A 20,995-nucleotide genomic window follows, 5' to 3' on the forward strand; every position below is an offset into this window, starting at 1 on the left:
CCATTTTCCCAGATCCCAGCAACATTTGCAACAGTAAAATGTGGATTTTGCTGTTCCACGTAAGCATATTCTTCTATAGACAAAGTACAACACACTTGCTAGAAATGATACACTATTAAATAGCAGAAATGTGACAGCAGAATCTGAGAAAGTTTCGCATTACTTGAAATGCCCCAGGAGTCGGGGGGTGGGGGCCGTGGGTCGGGGTCTATCATGCTGGCATTACGCACAAGGGATGAGAATATCATCTTTTGGGCCTGTCATCACCGCACGTGAAGGGTTGGCCAGCTGAGGGTGACAAGGCTTTTCACTTAAAAATTTAATTGGAAGTTTTGTATCCCAAAGCTCAGCTTGCAATATAGTCACATTGTGCACTGGCCAATTCACTTCATACAATAATTTTACACAAAAGGGTCGGCACTGGGTTTGCTGTTACATGCAGTTGTTATATAGGGATGGCTACAGCCAGCTTACGTTTTACTGGGAGACAGGAACTGCTGTCCTTTCTCAAGCTTCGTAATACAGGTCAGGTGTCTAGTTGCTCACAAAGCAAGGTTATAAACATCTGACATTAAAAAAACCTATCAAACCTCTGAAATTCTGAAAATATTGCTTTAGGAAGATTTCCATTTAAAGTATCCTTAAAGCTTTCCCTGAAGACAGCCATTAATTTTAAGAAAAACTACTTGATAGAAGAAAGCACAACCTAAGGGTTAAAAACCAGGCTGGGGACTCTTGCAGGACACGACCTCTTGCAGTTTCTGAATTTCACAAAACCTTTACATCCCAGTTCCCATATCTGTAAAATGTTTATTCTCCCCTCCCTCCCCTGCCCTCAATACACTGTTGTGCCCAAGGATTGCTTGGATGTGTAAATGCATGAGCACTTTGTAGAGGCTTTGTAATCCTCAGTGGAAAATTCTGTAGAAAGCCAAATAACCCTTAACTTTGAGACATATTTGGACTGATGTTAGTATTTCTCTGTAGTTAACATTCAAGATCATGATGGACATAATTTACGGTTTGTTACTATTGGTTTTATATTTTTTTAAAAAGAGACTTGTATAAGATTTCTGTATTTTCTGGTGAAGAGGAACTTGCATCTCTATATTTGTACATCTGAAATAATAGCTTTCAAGTATTTTTGTAAAGGTGTTGTCTAGCTACATTGTGTCATGTCCAATAAATTGGAGATGTGCTTACTTTGTAGTAGTATGAGGAGTGTTTAAGTCTTCTTAAACTAAGTTACCACTAGATGGAAAGTAAAGCTACAAAACAGCACCGTGCTGTACTGGAGAGGGATCTGCAGTCGCAGGACCAGGCTGGTGGAGCCGCTTGTGCTTGCAGCCCTACGGAGCAGCAGCCGGGAGGCTAATTTCACTTCGATTACTTCGGCAGCTCCAGGTTAGAGACAACACACGCTGCTGCTTTACTGAGCTGAAACCTGTATGGGGAGGGGAGCAGTATTCTCCATCTTGTTTTCAATTCAAACTCTCTACAAGGCTCAAAGAATGGGAGACAACCATCTTTTTTTTTTTTTTCACACTTATGTGGAAGGTACTGTCAAACTGCTAGCTTATAAAAATAAGTTACATTCCTGATCTTCTGGCATAAATACACACTAAGGAAAAATTTATTAAAAAGAATGACCTGCACTGCAGTAGGTGGATGCACAGCAGCACTAGCTGCAGGTGCTGATGTGGGAGCAGAGGCTGTGGCATTCTGCTGCCTCTCTCTATCAGAAAAAATATATCTGATACAACTAGCACAGCAACCTACGCATTGGGTAATGTTTTATTTATGTGTATTTTATAGCCAGGTTTTGAGAGTAAATTGTCCCTAGGCTTTACAGAGGCTGTCCATGAGCTCACTGCAGTGTCTGTACCAAGAACTGGAGTTCTCCGCTGCCAAAAGCGGATGCTGCCAGATCTGACCCCCGAGGCGTAAGATGCAGCGCACTGCAGGATGCTATCCACCTTGCAATCTCCAGTCACGGGGGAGAAGGCTCTTCCCCTGTTGCCAGTGCACGGAGTCGTCACTGACTTGGCCTGGCCCAACCTTTACTTGGCTGCACCAAGGGAACGTCACCTCTGGCTTTTGAGGAACTGACTCCAGCACTCATGTGATCCTTTCCTCATCCTTAACACATCCTGCTTCCCACCCCACTGCCTTCTGACATGGCGTGCAATGGGCAAGGAGCGGGACTCGCACCATGGCGAGGGGCACGGGCGCCAGGCAGAATGGCTGGGCGGTGTGATGTGGTCTCCTTCCACGGGAACAACTCTCTCCCCTCTCATTTTAAGGGAGCACTGGTAATTCAGGTCTGGACTGGTGGTTTGGATGTCACCCCTTGCTATGGATGCACTGTAATGTTAATCATAGATAATGTGCTCTCAGAGAAGCATTAACCATGCCAACAATGATGATTCTTTCCATAGAATCATAGAATAGTTTGGCTTGGAAGGGACCTTAAAGATCACCTAGTGCCAACCCCCCTGCCATGGGCAGGGAGACCTTGCACTAGACCAGGTTGCTCAAAGCCGCATCCAACCTGGCCTTGAACACCTCCAGGGATGGGGCATCCACTGCTTCTCTGGGCAACCTGTTCCAGTGCCTCACCACCCTCAGAGTGAAGAATTTCTTCCTGATATCTAATCTAAATCTACCCTCTTTCAGTTTAAAGCCATTACCCCTTGTCCTATCACTACATGCCCTTGTAAAAAGTCCCCCTCCAGCTTTCTTGTACCCCTTTAGGTACTGGAAGGCTGCTATAAGGTGTCCTCGGAGCCTTCTCTTCTCCAGGCTGAACAACCCCAACTCTCTCAGCCTGTCTTCATAGGAGAGCTGCTCCAGCCCCTTGATCATCTTCATGGCCCTCCTCTGGACTCACTCCAACAGCTCCATGTTCTTCTTATGTTGGGGGCCCACATTATTTCCACAGAATACAGTACATCTTGAAAGTGATGTTTCAGTTTCATTTCTGAGTGTCTTTGCTGTTGTGAATTGATCTCTCAGACATTATCAGTACTCCATGCACACATCGTGAACAGTTGGACAGGGCTGGGATTTACCACGTAGATGATGTGAGACTGACTCATCTCTGCACAGCACAGGTGAACTTCCCCTTAAACATACTAATGAGTTCATGCCATAATCATCTGCTGCTCACAGGGAAGACAGCCCTGCTATTTTGTGTTATCTAAGTGAAAGACATAAGCGGTGTCAGAGATCCTGCCGTGCAGTAATTCAGATGAAACCATCATTGCCTTTCGTATATGTCAATAATGAAGATGCTGCGGCGCTGGAGAAGGTACCAAACCGAGCCAAGGCTGAGGCGGCACTTCGGGGAGGTCCACTGTCCTAAATCACCCACTGTGCTGCGAAGGGTTTTGTGTTACCGCTGTTTTACTCCAATGTGATGCATCCTACAGGGGAAGGCTGACCCGAACGAGTGCCTTGGAAACGGTGAAAAGCGAAGAGCTGTGTTTGTTCCTGCCGCACTGAGGGGACGAGCTGTTTGTGAGAGATGCACGCAAATAACATCATGATAAAGAAACATCCTTTCTTGATTTTCCCTCTGGATAAAAACTATCCAGCAAAGCTAATTGCATTAGCTAAAAAAAACCACAACAACATTCACCTGAGTTTCTCATGCTGATGGACTCACAGATATCTGGACAGTTGGCTTCCCAGCTGATTTAGTCAGGAAATGTTTTGAGGGTTCATTTAAACAAAGATGAGAAAAAATTATTAAGGAAAGTCTTCAGCAGTGGCAGAACCTGAACCTCTTTGTACAACTCGGTTCTGCGTTGCTCCAAAGGTAAAATTAATTGTGCTTGTTTGTTTTGCATCATCTGAACTACAGGGGGATAGGGAGGGCGGGGAGCAGGACCTGTTCCAGAACAAAATGGTGTTACAAATCACAGCTGGAAGCTGGGTGAAACACTCGTATGGCATTCACTGCAAATTTCTCAAGGAAGGGTCTGGGGAGATCCCTTATACTGAGCCTGTAACAGAGAAGGCAGGACATTGTGCAGAATGACCATTTTTCCCATCCAAGGCAGGCACAGTTTGTCATAATTCCAGAACAGAAACAGTATTTTTCAGGACCAAACATAAGCCTGCCTCAACCAACAGCAACAGGAGGAAATAAACTTAAAATGACTGTTTAAGCTGTGGTTTTATGTAAGGTTATATTTGCATCACCACTGCCCAACACAATTTGTTTGCACCTAAATCTCTCAGAGGTCTTCTGCCATCCACCTGCTTCCTTCAGCTGTCCATGGAGGGTGCTGCCAGAGCCCCCAGATGCAGGGGTGTTTTTGGTGGCTTTTCCTTGCGGATAGCCACCCTCCTTGTTTGGTGGTTATTCAGGACTCACAATTGTCACCACTTTCACAGCCTCCGTTTCCAGCGCTTTGTGCTCAGCTTCCCGGCTCAGGCACACTGAAACCCTAATCTTTGTTATCTTGTTGTGAGGTCCTTGCAAACGGCATTTGTTTCATTCTAGGAACCACTTGTATGCTGTATGCCAGTTAATTTATTTGGAGGAACACTGTATAGATTGACCAAGCTCAGGTTTCTTATCTTTCTTCCGCCCGGGTTTGTGAATTGTCCTCCGAAAGGTTTCTCATGGGGCTTCCCACCGCGCAGCTATCTATCTATCTCACCTGCTTATGGAGTATGCTGACGTTTCCCTAGCAATGCCATGAGGATATGGTCACGTCTGGACTGTAGGGCCCTCAAATGAGCTTGGTTGGAGCCCGTGGCTCCTGCTCCAAGCCCTGCTGTGCTGGGACACGCTGCACGCCCTCCATCCGCCCCGCCGAGCCCGCCAAGGGCTGAGCCCACCACCCCTTCTCAGCTCCCACCTGCTGGTGGGGACGGAGCTCGTGGCCGTCATAGCGTGAAGCATGCCATTTCAAATCTCCTTTTGAAAATGCCCACAATCCAGGTAAGCCGCATGTTTCCCTTTGAATGTGTTTTTTTTGTAAGAAGACAAAAGCAATGACCATCAACAGAAATAAATCGCTGATGTTTTTCATTCAGACGGGACTCTAATCCCTTCTAAGGGCACCCGAGAGCCATTAACAGTAATTTTAAATGAAATACACCCATGCTAAGTCTAACTAATCAGCTCCTCAATTATGCTGGCAGAAAGATGTATTCCAATTACCAAAGTACTTTCAAGTGAATTAAGACTCCTTTCTGTACTGGCTGTGGAGGTCACTCAATGTTCCCATGAATCCCTGCATGTTTACATTAAAAAAGCACACCATGATCTTTGGCAAAGGCACTTGCTCTGGCTAGTTCAGCTTTTGAGCTTGTTGCCATAAATACAATAGAAAAGCAGCCAACCGTTGCAAAAGAAGCCAAGAATATCTTTCAATACTTTTCTTTCTATATCAGTGATTAATCCAAATTACACAGGAAAAGTTTTATAAATGTGAAATAAAATTCTAAAAGATGAAAGTGCAAATACCTTATTTACCATATTTAATAAGCATAGTGTTCATTAGAAAGGCAGGTAGGTTTTTGAGGGAATGAATCACGCCCAGCTCACGAGAAAACGTTCCCAACTGGGACCTGAACCAACTTTGCAGCCTGCTCAGCCTACGCCTACGCCATTTCCTCGGATCACTGAACTTTTCCTCTTTACGAGTGCAGGGGCTAGGGCCGGCGTGGCTCCATGGAGGCACGTCCAGCGCGGCTGCAGACCCGCGCTGCATCCTGCTTCCCCCCGGCCGAGCGCTGCAGGCTCCGCACCGCCGCGGCTCACTCCGGCGTCTGTTTTACACCACGACTATTCCACAAGTCAACTGCTCTACAGTCCACATCGTAGGCTTATCAAGCAATAAAGCCTCCAGACCAGATCTACTTTTCCGAACAGACGAGAATCATGTGCTGTAAAGTGCCTTAATGCAACCAAATAATGAAGTCCCTCTTCACCCTTTCTGGTAAGAAACACAGGTAGCGTCTCATCCCTTGGGAGTTTTCAATTCAGTGATGTTACAGTAACACTGAGTTAGTTTAACAGGAATGTATGTCTTTTTACATTTAAATGCTCACTGAAATGTCAAAATACAGCAAGGCAGAACATGTGCTTCCCAGAAATCGAGAAAAATCTTAGTTATTCCATGATGCCAAGTAAAACGGCCCTATAGACACTGGGAAAATGAGTGATGAGCTTTATTTTAGGGCTTAGTCTAGACCCCAAACTCGTCTGTGTTCACTCCTGAAGATCAGAGGATCTTAAAGCCAAGGAGCCTGCATCCCCATGGGAAAGGGCAGAAAGCTCTAACAGAAAAACCAACCATTTTATTTCAGATTTTTATCATAAAACCTGTGATGAGCTATCATTTTTGGTGAACTATCAAAATGCACATATTCTTCATTTCCCCTTATGCCGCTCACCGTGCAGGGCTGGGCGTCTGCGGCAGCTCGTACCACGCAGGCTTTCACGGCGCTCAGCAGGAGCAGAGGGGAATCAAGCCCAGCCCTAAGCGCCGGCCGCGGAGCGAGCAGTCACTGCCGGCCGAGGCGGGTACGGGCGCAGGCTGAGATCGACCCCCAGCCTGCCGGGCACGGGAGAGCGGCAGGGCAGGCAGGGCAGGGCAGGCAGGGCAGGGCAGGGATCTCCTGGCATCCGCTCTCAGCTGCGCTGCTGCCCCCGGATTTACCTTCTCTCCGAAAGTCCCCGTGGTGCTGGGGAGCGTTTCGGGGAATGAGTGGTGACGGGGCAGTCACAGATGATTCCTCCGGGTGACAGCTTAGATCATCATTGTTACACCCCACCTTGGGTGTAATTCAGAAAGCTTTAAGTAAGGGCAGTAAGTTGCAGCAAGTTGCAGCTCAGCTCTAAAGCCCCTTGTTGCAGCCCCTCTCCCCAGGCTTTTCCAGAGAGCTAATACAGCCCGAAGCGTCTTCGCCAGCCCAGCTGCGCCGCTCGGTCCCTGGCGAGGGGAGCCTTCCCTGCGCTGGCCCCGCACTGCCGGGACGCTAGGACCTCAGCAGGGCGCAGGCCGCGTCTGGTGACCACAGGCCGCAGGCGCCTTTTTGATTCCTGGAAGCAGACCCCTTATCTCTCAAATCTTCAAGCGAGGAGAGCTGTGGAGTATACGTTTCACTTAGGAGTAGCTGTTAGAAGGCAATGCAAGGGAAAGACTGTTTCTCCACCCGGTCTGCGTTGTTTTGCTTCTCCACATAACTCATTCTTTATTTATGGCCACGGTATCTGCGTCTTGTTTTCAGTTACAGCTGACGTCCCCCTGAGCAGTCGCGGCTGCAGCGCCCGGGCGAGGCAGACGTGCCCTGGGTGAGGCCGGCAGCCCGGGGAGGCTCAGGCAAGCCCGGGGCTTGCAGGCAGGCGAGGAGGCTGGCGGGAGCCAGCAGCAGCCCGGGGCAGGCAGCCGGCAGCCGGCAGCCAGGCCTGCGGGAGCAGGACCCATCTTCCCTGGGGCTGACGCAGGCCTTCTCTGCGCTGTCCACGCCTAACCCCACAGCCAACAGGGAAAGAGCTGGTTGGTTTGATCAGCTGGTTTGATCAGCTGGCTGGTTTGATCTTACTTGTTTAAGAAACGTAGTTACTTTTAGTAAATATCGTAGTAAAGCCTGATTGTTTCAGGGGCATAAAAGTCTCTTGGGTTTTTGGAGCCCCTTCAAGAGAAAGGCGAGGCAGGCCACCTCACCGCTCCCCTTGCCGCAGGCACAGTTGGCAATGCAAACAGCTCCCTCCTGAGGGCTAGAAAAGCTGCAGGTCCCTGAGGCGAAAAGCCTTGGAGAAATGCTAGGAAAGGGACACCAGGAAACTTGCAGAAACCACTCCACTCAGGTTACTTCCCTCACAAGTGTTGTGGGAATGGGGTCACTGCCCCCCCGTCCTGAGCCACCCACCTGCTAATTTTCAGAGGCAAAGACTTTATCAACAATGTTTTGATATACCAGGGTTGTGCTTCTTGTTACCTAACGTGCAAAGTTGTCATTTTCTTTTCCTCAAAAGCCACATCTTTGGAGAATTCCACATGACCAGGACAGCAGGTGACATGCTACTGTCTAGTATTCATACACGTGCCCATTGCTCAACGTAAGGAGCAATGTCCTCTACGTAAAGCATCCTCATGGGTGAAACCTCATTGAAAAATGCAGGTATGGATGGAAGTAGCACAGAAGTGTTATTAGTTGAAAAAAGAAAAGACTGAACCAGAGCCCAAATTTAAAAATAATAAAGAAACCAGTTTGTGTAGGAAGGCTTTTTATTTTGAAAAACTTTTTTTCAAATTTTTGAAATACAGTGTAAAGTACAACATAGAATTATGTCTGCAAGTCAGCTTATGCATGTCATGCCAGTTATTTACATGTAGATATATACAGAGTGCAGATAATTATTGAAACCACACTACAAAATAAACAGAGAGTTCAATAAGATAATTTAGTAGGACTTTATTAAATATATATATAGTTATTGACTGTATATACTTTCCTATTAAAATACCATATAGTATCTAAAGTAACCCCTATAAACTCTAATACCTCTGAAATTGTCATAAATATGATTGAAAATTGAAACTATCCATGTGCCCTGTTCAGCTCCTTTGCCCTTTGCTATAAAAGAAACTCTTGTAGTGCTGAGATCATGGTGCTATCTGTAGTGCCAGAACTTTCATGACAATTCCCAATAAAACACTTGGAAAAAGCTCAGATGCAGAATAGCTTTCAGCTGAGACATCCGAGGGTTGAAGCACCATTCCCTCTACTTAAAATAACAAGGATAATCCAATGGCTTATTAAATACTGCCACATACAGGACAAGAAAAACAATGCTGTGATCTGCATTACAACATTGAATTAGTAGCTGTTTGGATACCAAGCACCTCATTAAAACAAAACAAAGCAAACTCCCAAAGCCCATGCAAAATCTTACCCGAAAAAAGAGACCTCCCAACTTGTACTGAAACAGCCTGATCAACAGTCTGACTTCTGCGTGAGCAGTAACTGGAAGGGCCGCAGCAGCAGTGGCTGTCAGGGCTGTGTGACCACAAAGAACAAGATTGAGCTTTGCCTATAGCTTGATCTCTGCTAATGGAATGATTCACGTAGGGCACTCTGCTGAAAGAAAGGATAATGCCAAACTGTATCATATGTTACCCCATTAACAGAATATTCCTTTTACTTTCTGGGGGCTTCTGGCCAGTAAACCCTCACTATAAATTGCCAAAGGTCTGTCTTTGACTTCACTAGAGCTTTGTGAGTTTCCATCAGTGGAGAAGATCCACCCCAGTCTGGAGGATGTGCTCCCCTACTGGGATTTCTCTTCTTGCTGCTCAATCCAAAATTGCACAAACTGCTGCCTTAGGAAAAGCAGTACGAAGAACAATAAGCTTTTTAGTTTCATTATTTATTCTGGTGCAATCTTATTAAAGTAGAAAATAGACCAGTGGAGAAATGTAATACAAAAAATCCAATTACTGCCATGCAATGCTTTTTTTTGTTGTTGTAATTATTGTTCTGAACTGCTGAATTTTGCAACTTTTCCTCTCCTAACATGTCTTTCCTAAAGGCACATTACAATTCAGTCCAGTTACAGGCAAAGAATAGAGATTAGCACCAGAAAATATATAAAAGGAAAATAAGTTACTGTTACTATCATAGAATAGCGCTGGTCAGCAAATTTGTGCATCATTTTTTTCCAGAAATAATCGAACAATGAACTTTATAGATTAGTTAGGGACATAAGTGATAGTTATGGTTTAATTTAAGAGTTTTGTTACATAGAACTCTAAATGCCAAAACATGGCAAGGACATTTTAATACTGAACTCATAGGAATTACACCAAAAATACTTTTTCATCTTTATCATCATTAATAAAAAGTGTGACTATAAAATATTAATATACTTTACATATTTATCATACAATATATCAGTCCTTCACACTATACATGTTGTGCTGCAACATGTATCAAAAGGTTTAACAAAGAAAAAACATGGCTAAATACTTAAGTTGTGGGTACAGACATTAGTTCCACAAGACAAACAGCAATCACAATGTGTCATCTACCTTGAGTTCCACAGTGATATTTTGAAAAAAACTTCTGCATCCTTTTAGGAAGGATAATAATAATTATAACTTAAAAAATTGCGCAACCTTTGCTTGTAGAGTGAATCTGACTTTCATAAAAACCAGTAAATCAATACTATGAACTAATTTAGTTCAGCTTGCCTAATTTTCTGGTAAAGCACTATCAAGATACTGTATCTCCGTTTAAATGTTATATGGATTTCTGATCCTTTGCAATTATCAGAAGGAATTTTTGGTCAGGCCTGAGAGTATCATCATTAGACAAGCTTTGGTGCTGCCCTTTCCCCCATTTTAGTCTTTGAACACCTAGTTACTTAACCTTCCAGTTCATTGTACAGCTTCTTGTAGAGATAAATTCCCTCCTGGAAAGTCAGGGAAGAGCTGGGGCATCCACAACCCAGCAGTGAGATTATACAGAGAGTGCCTGTTATGTACCGCAGAAGAGAGGAACAGAAAAAACATAAAATATTTCAGAAAATGAAAAACCCTACTCATCCCACTGAGAGTGAGTGGTTAACTGTAATTAAGAATAGGCATAACATTTTCCAGATGGAAATGCCATTTTAAAGCTAAGCTACTTTAAAATTATTTATGTGATCGTCATGGCTGGTTCAGAAGAAGGGCCTGAAAAGGTGCAGAGTCTTACAGAGGAAAATACAGATTTGTTTGGTGAGCAGCAGAATGAATGGGATCCAGTTTCTTACGAAGTTGTCTTCTGCAATTTGATTTTGTGTCTGAAGTGAGATGAATGCATGGGAATAGACAGAACACCTCTCCTCCACAGGGATGCCTCCAGGTCTTTCTACAACCTTTCCCTCAGCACTTACAGACTCCACTTACTTAATCTGTAACTGAACTTTGCATTTTTACATATTTTTTAATGAACTTAGCATCTTTGAGTCCTCTAGCTTGCACTCAGATCAGCTGGTTTCAAAACATAATACTGGAGAATACCCAGACATATACACAGGCCGTGAGATTGCCTAAGGTTAGCTTTTTTTCACCTTCTTTTTAAATCAGGCTACAGCAAAGCAAATAAGAGCAAGCATTTTCTACTTCACCATTCCTCAAGAATTTCACAACAATTAAATTCCTCCTAAGAGGTATAAGAGGTCATCAAAGGATGTTCAACAAAGGTCCGTTTGCCACTGTCCCCAGTGCAATAGATAGAAGAAATGTTTTTTTTTCCCCCAGACCACTGCATTTCTCTGCCTGTGTGAGACGTGTGCTGGGCCTCCAGCCTCTGCTCAAAGCTCTGCCTCCCTTTCTGCTCCTTTGTGCCTGCAGCAAGACCTGGGAAGGTCACCAGAGGTAAGCCTTTTGACATCCTGCAATTTTTGGATTGTGAAATACAGCAAAAACACAACCAAAACCATGTTGATCTTCTCAGGGCAATGGCAGTTTCAGGCATACCTTACACTAAGAAATCTTGGCTTGCCTTGAAAGTAAGAAAGGCTCAATCTGATGAGAAAAGACCTTCACTTCCTTTCACATCTGCTCTGGGCAAATTAGATGAGCACACACGTGTCTCCCTTCACTGCCTGTGACAACGTCTGGAACAACCCTTCATCACAATGCGCTGGACACAGTCTGGTCTTAAGGTGAAGCGAAACATAATTTGGGACTTAAATGAAACTTTACAGAGTGAAGAAAGAACCCAGATCACTCAGTCAAATTCAAGGGGTCTGTCCTCAACTGCCTGCAGTCACTCCCCCTCTGAAAAGCTAGACTGTTTTGGGAAGGATGCTCTTACAGCCTCTCTCCTTCCCCGATCACCACGTGATACTTGAATTAGTGAGAAGGATCCTGCAGGCTTTTGCCACCAGCCTGAATTCCAACACAGAATTGCTCTGCAGAAATCATGCACTACATACAGGTAAAGAAGGTTCTGATGTGCTTCTTCATGTTGGCAATAAATCTCGTTTTCTAATTTAAACAGGCAAAAGGCTATGGAAAGAAAAAAGAAGCAATTAAAAGATTACTGATGTTTTTAGTCCTAACAGAAGTTCTTCCTTAAACTTTCTGGAAGTAGTGTACAACTTAGAAATCAACAGAAGATTTATATATTGATTTCTGTTACTGAAGAAAGAACTAAGTCTTGATAGGTCTATGAAACTAAGCCTAGGTAGGTCTATAAGACAGGGAATCCTTTCTGTAGCACTAATGCTGAAGAATTACTAATATGGAGCTTAAATATCTTGGTTTTCAATCGGGCATGGTAAGTAGCCAAGCAAGCAGTGCATGTTTTCCCTCAAGGTGTGCAAGAAAGATGCTCAGATTTAGAAAGCTGCTTATGGTTTTGGGGTTTTTTTAAATTCGGTTTTATTTCAGTCCTACCAGGAGCAATCAATGGGTCTTTACAAAACCTTTGAAAAGTAAGGCTTTTTTATTCTGTAGAAGGGGAGAAATCTTTGTTAAATAGTTTAGCAGAAGTCAGGAGAAATAATACTAAATACTTTTATTGCTACATGGAGCTTTCAGCATTCATAGCTTATAAAATTATCTACTTCACAGGCCATTTGTCTTATCTGCAGTTGGAAAAGGACTCAGTTACAATTTATCTCAGGTTTCAAAACACACTGCTGTTTTTCACTGCTCACTTCACATTACTACCAATCATTCCAGATTCAGCATCTCCTTGTTTTCTACAGATGATGTTCTGAGACACACTGAGAATATCGTCCTGATGACAGATATCATAGAAATAAAAGTTGTTAATATTATCTGTACTGATACAGAAAGGAGGAAATAAATCTAAGAAGTACTTGAATGAAACATTCATTAAACATATCACATTTTGAATAAGCACTTACTGCTTAGGCAGTGTATAAACTGATTTCATTATCAGTTGCATAAATTCTATAACATATTGTAATCTCAATGACTAACAGAAGTTCAAACTTCTGATTTACAGAAAACTCATTTCTTATTTGAAATGATTAGGACTAGTTTTAGAATCAAGTTTTCTAAGGGAGAATTCAGATCACAATAGAAGCATTATTTACATTATGGAAAAAATACAATTTTCCATATTAAAAGCTATAGATTGCAAGAAATGTCATAGAGTGCATTGCCTCTAAATTTCACACTTCTGTGAGCAACATCCTAGGACCTGAAGGTCTGCAGCTAAATGGCAACTTTTTTTATTTTATTGCTCTAGTGTTCCTTACCCATAAAAGAAGAACAGAACAACCTTTTGCAAACAATGGAAGTTATTTAAACAGAGTACCGTCTTCAGTACAGAAACTGTTAACTGTTTCATTACATTCTGTTCCGTTGATAGGGAGCTGTGTAACCTGCAGCTGCAGTATCTGAAGGAAATCTACCACTCAGCTAACGGGCTGATCCCATATCTGTGTCAGATAAAAATCATAGTGCTTATTATTTGTTACCATGGATACCATGAAGATATTGCTGTCCACTAAAGATTACTAGAGGAAGACAACATAATTCTCAGGAACGAGTCCTGTTTTGCCTTCATAAGTTGCTTTTAACCAGCCTGGTTCCACTGATGGATACACTGCAAAAAAAAACAAACAACCAGACAAACAAAACATTTACAATAAATTGACATTGTTAAGAGATCTTATATATGGTTCATATATTTATTTAGACAGTTTTTATTCAAGAGCAATTGAAAAATCAAGGCAAAACCTGAGAGTTGAAAATGGAATTACTCTCTGTTATCTTGTGGATACAGTTCAGTTTTTTATATTTTTTTATGTAAAAAGAGACTGTAAAACATATCTTACCATTGGAAAATATTGCCCCCTGTGGGAAAGACAGCTCATGACTATGCTCAGCCTTACAGGAATACATGGCTTTTGCTTGTCTGAAAGGGAAAAACACAGGCTTGCAATAAATGAGATAGCAAGGAAAAAGGCATAAAGAAATGAAATTAAAACACAGGAAGAGTAGGAATAATCAGTTGCACAAATACAGGATTGGTAATGACTAGTTACACAGTAGTTCAGAGGAGTGGAATTATAGCAGACTATAACTCCAAGCTTACTGGAGTTAAGCATGTTATTGCAGAAAAGAGACCAACATCCTACTTAGAAGTTTAAAGAGGTATACAATTTATAACTTTTAAAAGGATTCTTTCATTCTAGTTGAAGTTGTCATTCAAATGAGTACTGAATTGAGCATACTGCTTGAAGGAAGTGATGGACTGCCTGGAGACAATTCAAAAGTGATCATTAAAGCTCTAAAAACATGACTTGTGAGAAAATATAGTTGATCAGTCTACAGAAGAAAATAATACATAGAAGGTAAATATGAGACAAAAAAGGAGAAATCTGTTCTCCAGGCTGACTGCAAAAAGGACTTAAATAGATTTAAGTTGCAGCAAGGGAGATTTAAATTAGGTGTCTGGGGTGAATTTCAGCTTCAGACACCTAAATTTAGATGTCTATAAATAACCTACATGCCTAGCTCCACAGACCCTCCAGGCCTGGCTTCTGCTACGGTAGATGCCTACTTGAGAGTGCAACGAATGGATCACCAGGTTCCACTGCCTGTAGCAAAACCTTCAATGCAATACCTCCTTAAATAATACCTGACATGACGACACCTACAGGTAGACAGCTAAGTTTATGTCTCTCAATCTGTGGCTGGAAAACCCCTCTATTGGTTAGAATAGTGAAGCACTGGAACTGCCAAGAATTGGAGAATCCCCAAACTGAAGAATTCCCATCACTAAAAATTCATTTTAAAAAAAACAAATTGAAAAAAAGCCACTACACAGATATCTGTACAAGAACTAGTTAGATATATAATGATTCTGTCCCAGAGAAGGAGAAGAGATTAGGTCACCTCTTGATATGGCTTCTAGCACTATGATTCTGCAAAATACAAAATGAAGGATTGAACATGAAGATGGCAATTAGGAGTTCTCTCTAGATTCCTGCGCTTTACCTAATACCTTTAATTTATATACTCAAAGCAATTTTTATATGCTCCATCAGTTTTTTTGAGTTTCTTTAAAGTTATTGGAAACCCACATTATACCAAATGAAGATGAACTTGTTGATTATTTCACCTTTGCATGATGTGATGGGGCATTACTGATTCAGCTTTCTTTCCAGCCAGGATTTATCTCAATGACCCAGTATGTGATCTGTGGTGAAGTTTAAAATTTCTAGCATACTTTTTGAGAGGGTGTACATGCAAGTGACATGTAAATTATTTTGTCTTTCCTCCCAAAATAGTGAGATAACAGAGTTGTAAATTAGATTATAATAGTGCCACATCACAGGCATTAGCATAAGAAGTCTATTTTATTTATTTTGTGTACTGCCAATGGGGCCCATGGCACTTCACCTTTGGAGTTCCACACCCCCCTGGTGAGGTTAAGCAGGGACAGACTTCCTAAAGGGATCACAGAGCATCCCTCTACCCTGGCACCAATCAGTACTAGCACACCATCATTCATCTGAATCTCTAAAAGGGTATGAGTATTCCCAAGGGATGTATTCCCAAGTTTGTATGTGTGAGCTTTCCAGAAATGATTTCTCCCTCTGAAGAAAAAGCTCTGAAGCTGATTTATCACTAGACCAAGTGGTGTGTTTTGCTTTCATCTTAAGTGAACAACTGACTCATCAAGGGTTAGACTCTCAGACTGAGATTTCCAGAGGAGGTCAAGAATTTTGAGTTGTGCCCTTGATATCCAAGGGCACTTTATTTTCAGGCTGCTGAAAACATTTCTAACTCTCAGTCCTGTCATTCTGGATACATCCCCACTGCTAACTAGAACAACATGAGCACTGGACCCCTTTGTCTGCTTTGCTTAAATGTTAGCTTGCTTTCTGGCTGGTGTAGACTGCTCTGTTTAGCATTTTTCCAAGACAACTCCTTGGTGCCTACTGTTATGAAGAACTTGCCACCTACAGTTGACAAGACAGGTGTGAAGTTTCATTACTCTACATAATACATACAAATTTATACATAATAATCTACACAATATATACTAAAATATACAGAGGGAGATTAGATGACTTTACCGAAGGTCACACATAAACTAGAATTGAGTTCTTTAATCTCAAGATCATTTTCCCCTCAAAGTCAATATAACAAAGAGCATGACAGATGCTCTAATTATACTGAACTCTGGGTCAGATCGGTAACAGTTTGACAAAACAGCTATTTCCTGTGTGGCATAATCATGGATTTTAAACATATAAAACAGTAGAGTAACTGTTAATAATGATTATAGTTGCAATTAATATAAGATAATTGGTAATGAATTTACTAAAGCACAGGGATGAATTTGAACCTGATTTTACTTAGTGGCATGACTATCAAGCCAGTTTTCCATGTTAAGAAATGGGACATCTGAGTAATACTGTGACAAAAGACATTTAAGTCAATAATAAAACAGAACAGCAATATTTAAATGTGAGGCAGAATTATTTATGTTGTTCTTGAAATATGACACATTGGTTTTTAGTGCCCTTAGAAAAAGAGAAGAAAAATAAATGCAATTTTCTCCTATATTCTCTTATGTCTACTGAACTACTCTATTTCCAGCTTCTAATTTTACCTGATCCAAGTATGTTTACCTTAAAAGTAAAAAGAAGATGAGAAAACATGGACTCTGACTTGCTCAGTTCTGGAAAGAGAAAGCTTCCCAGAATTTGACATTTAGACAGACACACAAACACAAGGTACAAAGAAGTCAGTTTCTCAAAAGTTCATGAATTACAGGATTCTTTCCACCACCTGGCTCCTGACACAGAGTAATTACATCCCAATGTTATCTACAAACTGTGCGTGATGGTATAATGAGAGACAGATTCTATGAATATTTACTTGTAATTCTGGAGCAATTTTCAAGCTCCTGGTTATTGCCTCCATGCTTGATTTGATGACTTAGGTTCTCGTATTAGTTATTACTCACTTCATCCCTATCCAGCTAGAAGCATTAGCAATGAAAAGGGCTTGCAGGTTCTTGGGCATTTTTTTTGTGTGTGATTATGAAAATAGACATTCTTACTTATGGTGTTAATGCACAGCCTCCCTACAAACAAGGCTGTTTGTTAAAAAGCATGTGATAACGTCACCATCATCTGTTACGGTTCTCTTAAGATGGTGCTAATAATCTGAGTATAATTCATGTTGTTTAGTGCAGAGAAAAAAACCAACTTCAGAAAATGGTACCCACATTTCCTAGAAGTTCCTTCTTTCCATGACCTTACTGGATAGACTCCAGATGAGAAAAAATGCATCTTCCCTTTCCCTACTTTTTATTATGTTTGTTTTGAGCCCATAACGATAAACTTATACTAGCAGTCACAGGGTCAGTACTCATCAGATCATAAACTATTTTGCTTGACTACATGCAGTCAACAACACCTGAGGCATTTTTAATAATACTAGTAGTAATGATAGTAATAATGATGATGATGATGATGATGATAATAATAATAATAATAGTAATAATTTTAAAAGTTATAAGTAAGCTTTAAAACTATGCTCCTGCCCTAATGAGTTTTCAGTCTAGCAAGACAAAAGAGGAATGAATGAGGGAAAACACGTGAATCCCTCTCATATGACTCATCAGTTAATATTATCCTACAGGAAGAAGAAAGGTTTATAGACTCCTGGAAATGGCAGATTTACAGCCAAGCATGACTGAGTAGAAAACACTAGTCTGGGCTGTGCAAGGCATTCCAGGTGTTTAAGGAAATGAAAAATATAGCATGAAAATAAAACCAGAAGAATGACTGGGAAAGGATATTTAATCATATGGTTGGGAGGGGAGCATGGGTCTACAGGGCTTCATACTGTCAGCCTACTCCTGTTAAAGTTCCAGCCCAGCACCTAGAGATCCTGCTGCCAAGCCAGAGCTGTTTGCTGTCACCAACTCCTCCTTCCCATTTTTCTAGGTATTCTTTTCTAATGAAAATCCTTCTTATGATGCAGTTTCTCACTTTATGTGAGAAACTTATTGATTTTCTGTGTACCTCTAAATCAAAGTCAAGAAAACATAGAGTCAGGGATTACATGTTGGCGCACTTTTGTACAGAAGCTGCAATAAAGAGACCTCAGGCCTTATTAAGACTGTTGGATAACTGCAATATTTGTGAAAGCAGTAAGAAAACTCCTTCGCCTCTTTCAAGTGCATACTAGATTAGCAATAGGGATTGGTCTCAGTGTACACAGTAGCTTAATACCACAGTCTGGGAGATGGATGATTAATAAACTTGAAGTCAGGAGGGAAGGAATGTGAAGACTGAGAAGTCAAAGTAATTCTGGAATTGGAAAAAGAGAGCACAGGTTGGACAGGGCATAACATTTTGGTCTTCCCTGTCCAACCCTAAAACACGTACTGTGGCCTCTCCTCTCTTTCTAACTAAAAGAAATCTGTTCAAACTGGTAGTGCTACGGGGATGTGTATTCATGTATACAAGGAGAGAAAACAGACAGGCCAAATAATGTCCCAGCATTAAAAAAAAAAAGGGACACATACACATTCATAATAGAGGTATCACATTATACAAAGTCAGAAAGCAGGGTTGCAAAGACTACTTGGAAGGAGGAATTAAGTAAGATCAGGCCACTGTGGTGGTAAAGCATCAAGTACAAAATTATCTGCTGGAATACAGATGACAATGTGAGACTGCAAAGCTGTATAGGTACTTTTGATCCGCCTACTGTACGAATGACCACAACAGGCAACAGACGCTTCAAGTAGGAATGAAACTACTTAGATACTATAACGCATAGGTAAGCAATAGCTTAAAATTTCAAACCTAGTTATTTTTAGCAGGGTAAATTACTCCTGCAAAGAGTTCAACACTATCTTGACTTGAATATTTCTGGTATCAAACCAGACAGCTTAAAAATAGTTTCTCTGTCTTACACTCTGTACTGCATACATTCATTAGATTGTAGAGTTATGAACTCAGAGGGCCTTTCTACTGGGTAGATCAAGATGTAGTTACCATGATTTCTACACACTGCAGAGCAAAAAAGGACTATCCAAAGGTTTTAAATCAGCCTTCATGTTCATAACATGCATGAGAGGTACATAAAAGCTGGCTCTGAATTGCAAAATCTTACTCAGACTTGAGCAGTACTATAAGAACAGCCGAGCTACTTCTTCCTTCTTCCTCATTTTGCCTGCTGACCTCTCGTTTTCCATTCTCCTTGTTACTGTTGCTCTTCTGCTTTCTGAGGAAGGCTAAAGTAGAGTAGCTATTAAGCCTTTCAGCATTTTCGGCTTTGTTATCTGCTCTCCATATCCATTATCAAACTGCTACATTTTTCCTTTGACAGATTTTTGCTTCTTACATGCTTTTTATATACAGATACAGGTGGCACAGGCTCTGAGGGAACAGCAGGGGAGAGTTTACAAGAAGGGAGCAATACAAAAATAAGAGAAGGAACAGTGGTGGAGGTGAAATGATGCAGGACTGCTGAAGCAGTCATCACTCTCAGCTTAGGGCACTGGCTTAAGAACGTTCCAGTCTCTTCATTTATACTTTTCTTCCTTTAAATTAATGCCCTGCTGTTTTCATCTCCCTTTCCCCCCTGCCACTCTCTTTTTTTGGTCACCTTACAGTTCATGTACTACAAAAAACAAGAACAGCCTTGATTCATGTAAGCTGCTTCTCTTGAACAAAATCAGTGGGCCTTTGCAGGTCAGCTTTCTCTTTCTTGTCCCTGCTAGATCTGTCAGAGAGGACAGCCATATTCCACTGCCGCACATCTCAGCCCGTGTTGGCATCTTCTTTTACAGCTGTGCTACTTTAGATTACTACTTTTGGATTTGTGGATTAACATTTTTATTTTTTTTCTATTGCTTGACAGTTCCAGTAAGCTTGACAGTTCCTGGTATCAGTGAGTAAAGTGATGATCAAAAAGAGATGTTCTGTCTCAAAGAACTTGAAATGCAGGGACCATGAAAAGAAAGACAGACTTTTTCCCACATCCATTTATTTGGCTATTTGCCTTAGCCTATTAATTGTAGGCCATTTAGTAATGTATGGAAAGTACTGCTTCCTAGATGAACACTTTTCAGAACCTTCTAACTTAATGTAAGAATGAATCAAACACACCAAATAAATGCAGGCAATTGTAAAGAAAATGTAAATAATTCCTGCTGCACACTACAAAGAAGAAAGGGCAACAGTTTCTCCAGACAGATACTGAGGCATGGAAGGTGTGATGGGAAAGACAGGAATCCTGATCAAGTTAATCCTGAACTTTCTAAAGCAGCTGTTATTCAGGACTTGCCTACCTAAGCAAATTACCATAAACTATCATGTTTGCTACTCTGCTGAAAGCATGTATATATAAACAGCTATACGGAGTAAGTACAGAACCCTCATCCTAATTCAAATCCTGTTAATTTACTCTTGTAGCTGTGTCCTTAAGCAGATCACTAACCTGAGCATCTCTCCCTGCAATTCTCCCAGGTGACAGAATAGCCAGATAGGCTGGTATTCTCTATTAGGTTTAGTTTTCTTCTGGAACAAGGATGAGTTTAACAAGCAACAAAAATTTTGCATGCCACATGATGCTGTCCCAAAGACACAGAACAAAGCTCCAACACTTCTATTTCAATCTTTGAAGCCAGCAAAACAGAAAGGCTTTTACAAATTGTTAAATACTACGAAGCACTTACCGTCCTGAAGAAACTTGTTTAAGTGAACCAGCACTTTCAAACAACTGGGCTCTTGCAGCCACTCTGAAAATAAAGCACCACCTTGCTTTATACTTTGCCCATTAATAAAACACACAGAATAACTTAACTTTTAATCATCTAAAGACATGGACACATTTTTTAAAATTGTTTTAATTATTCACTTAGAAAAACAGAGGAAATTCAAAAGCTGAGTTTCAAAGCTGAAGTCCCCATTCAGCAGAATTCTGAAGGGCATAACCTAACTGGGGCCTGACTTCCACATGCTCTA

At 41.4% G+C, this 20,995-nt stretch overlaps 1 protein-coding gene across 2 annotated transcripts in view; it reads right to left on the reverse strand.

Annotated features, from left to right (window-relative positions):
- Positions 1 to 8,240: 8,240 nt before the first annotated feature.
- Positions 8,241 to 20,995, reverse strand: part of ARHGAP42 (Rho GTPase activating protein 42) — a 178,110-nt gene continuing 165,355 nt past the window's right edge. Inside the window, exons 22-25 of one of the 2 annotated variants that reach the window (XM_075491057.1) lie at positions 20,707 to 20,769; positions 13,829 to 13,908; positions 13,469 to 13,596; positions 8,241 to 12,023 (exon numbers count right to left, since the gene is read on the reverse strand). In XM_075491057.1, the coding sequence (XP_075347172.1) occupies positions 13,508 to 13,596; positions 13,829 to 13,908; positions 20,707 to 20,769 (232 nt within the window). In that variant the 3' untranslated portion in view covers positions 8,241 to 12,023; positions 13,469 to 13,507. Of the gene's footprint in view, positions 13,597 to 13,828; positions 13,909 to 20,706; positions 20,770 to 20,995 lie in introns of both variants that reach the window. The other variant, XM_075491055.1, reaches the window with a different exon arrangement.

Source organism: Mycteria americana, chromosome 1 (assembly GCF_035582795.1).
Source record: "Mycteria americana isolate JAX WOST 10 ecotype Jacksonville Zoo and Gardens chromosome 1, USCA_MyAme_1.0, whole genome shotgun sequence".
Taxonomy (NCBI): Eukaryota; Metazoa; Chordata; class Aves; order Ciconiiformes; family Ciconiidae; genus Mycteria; species Mycteria americana.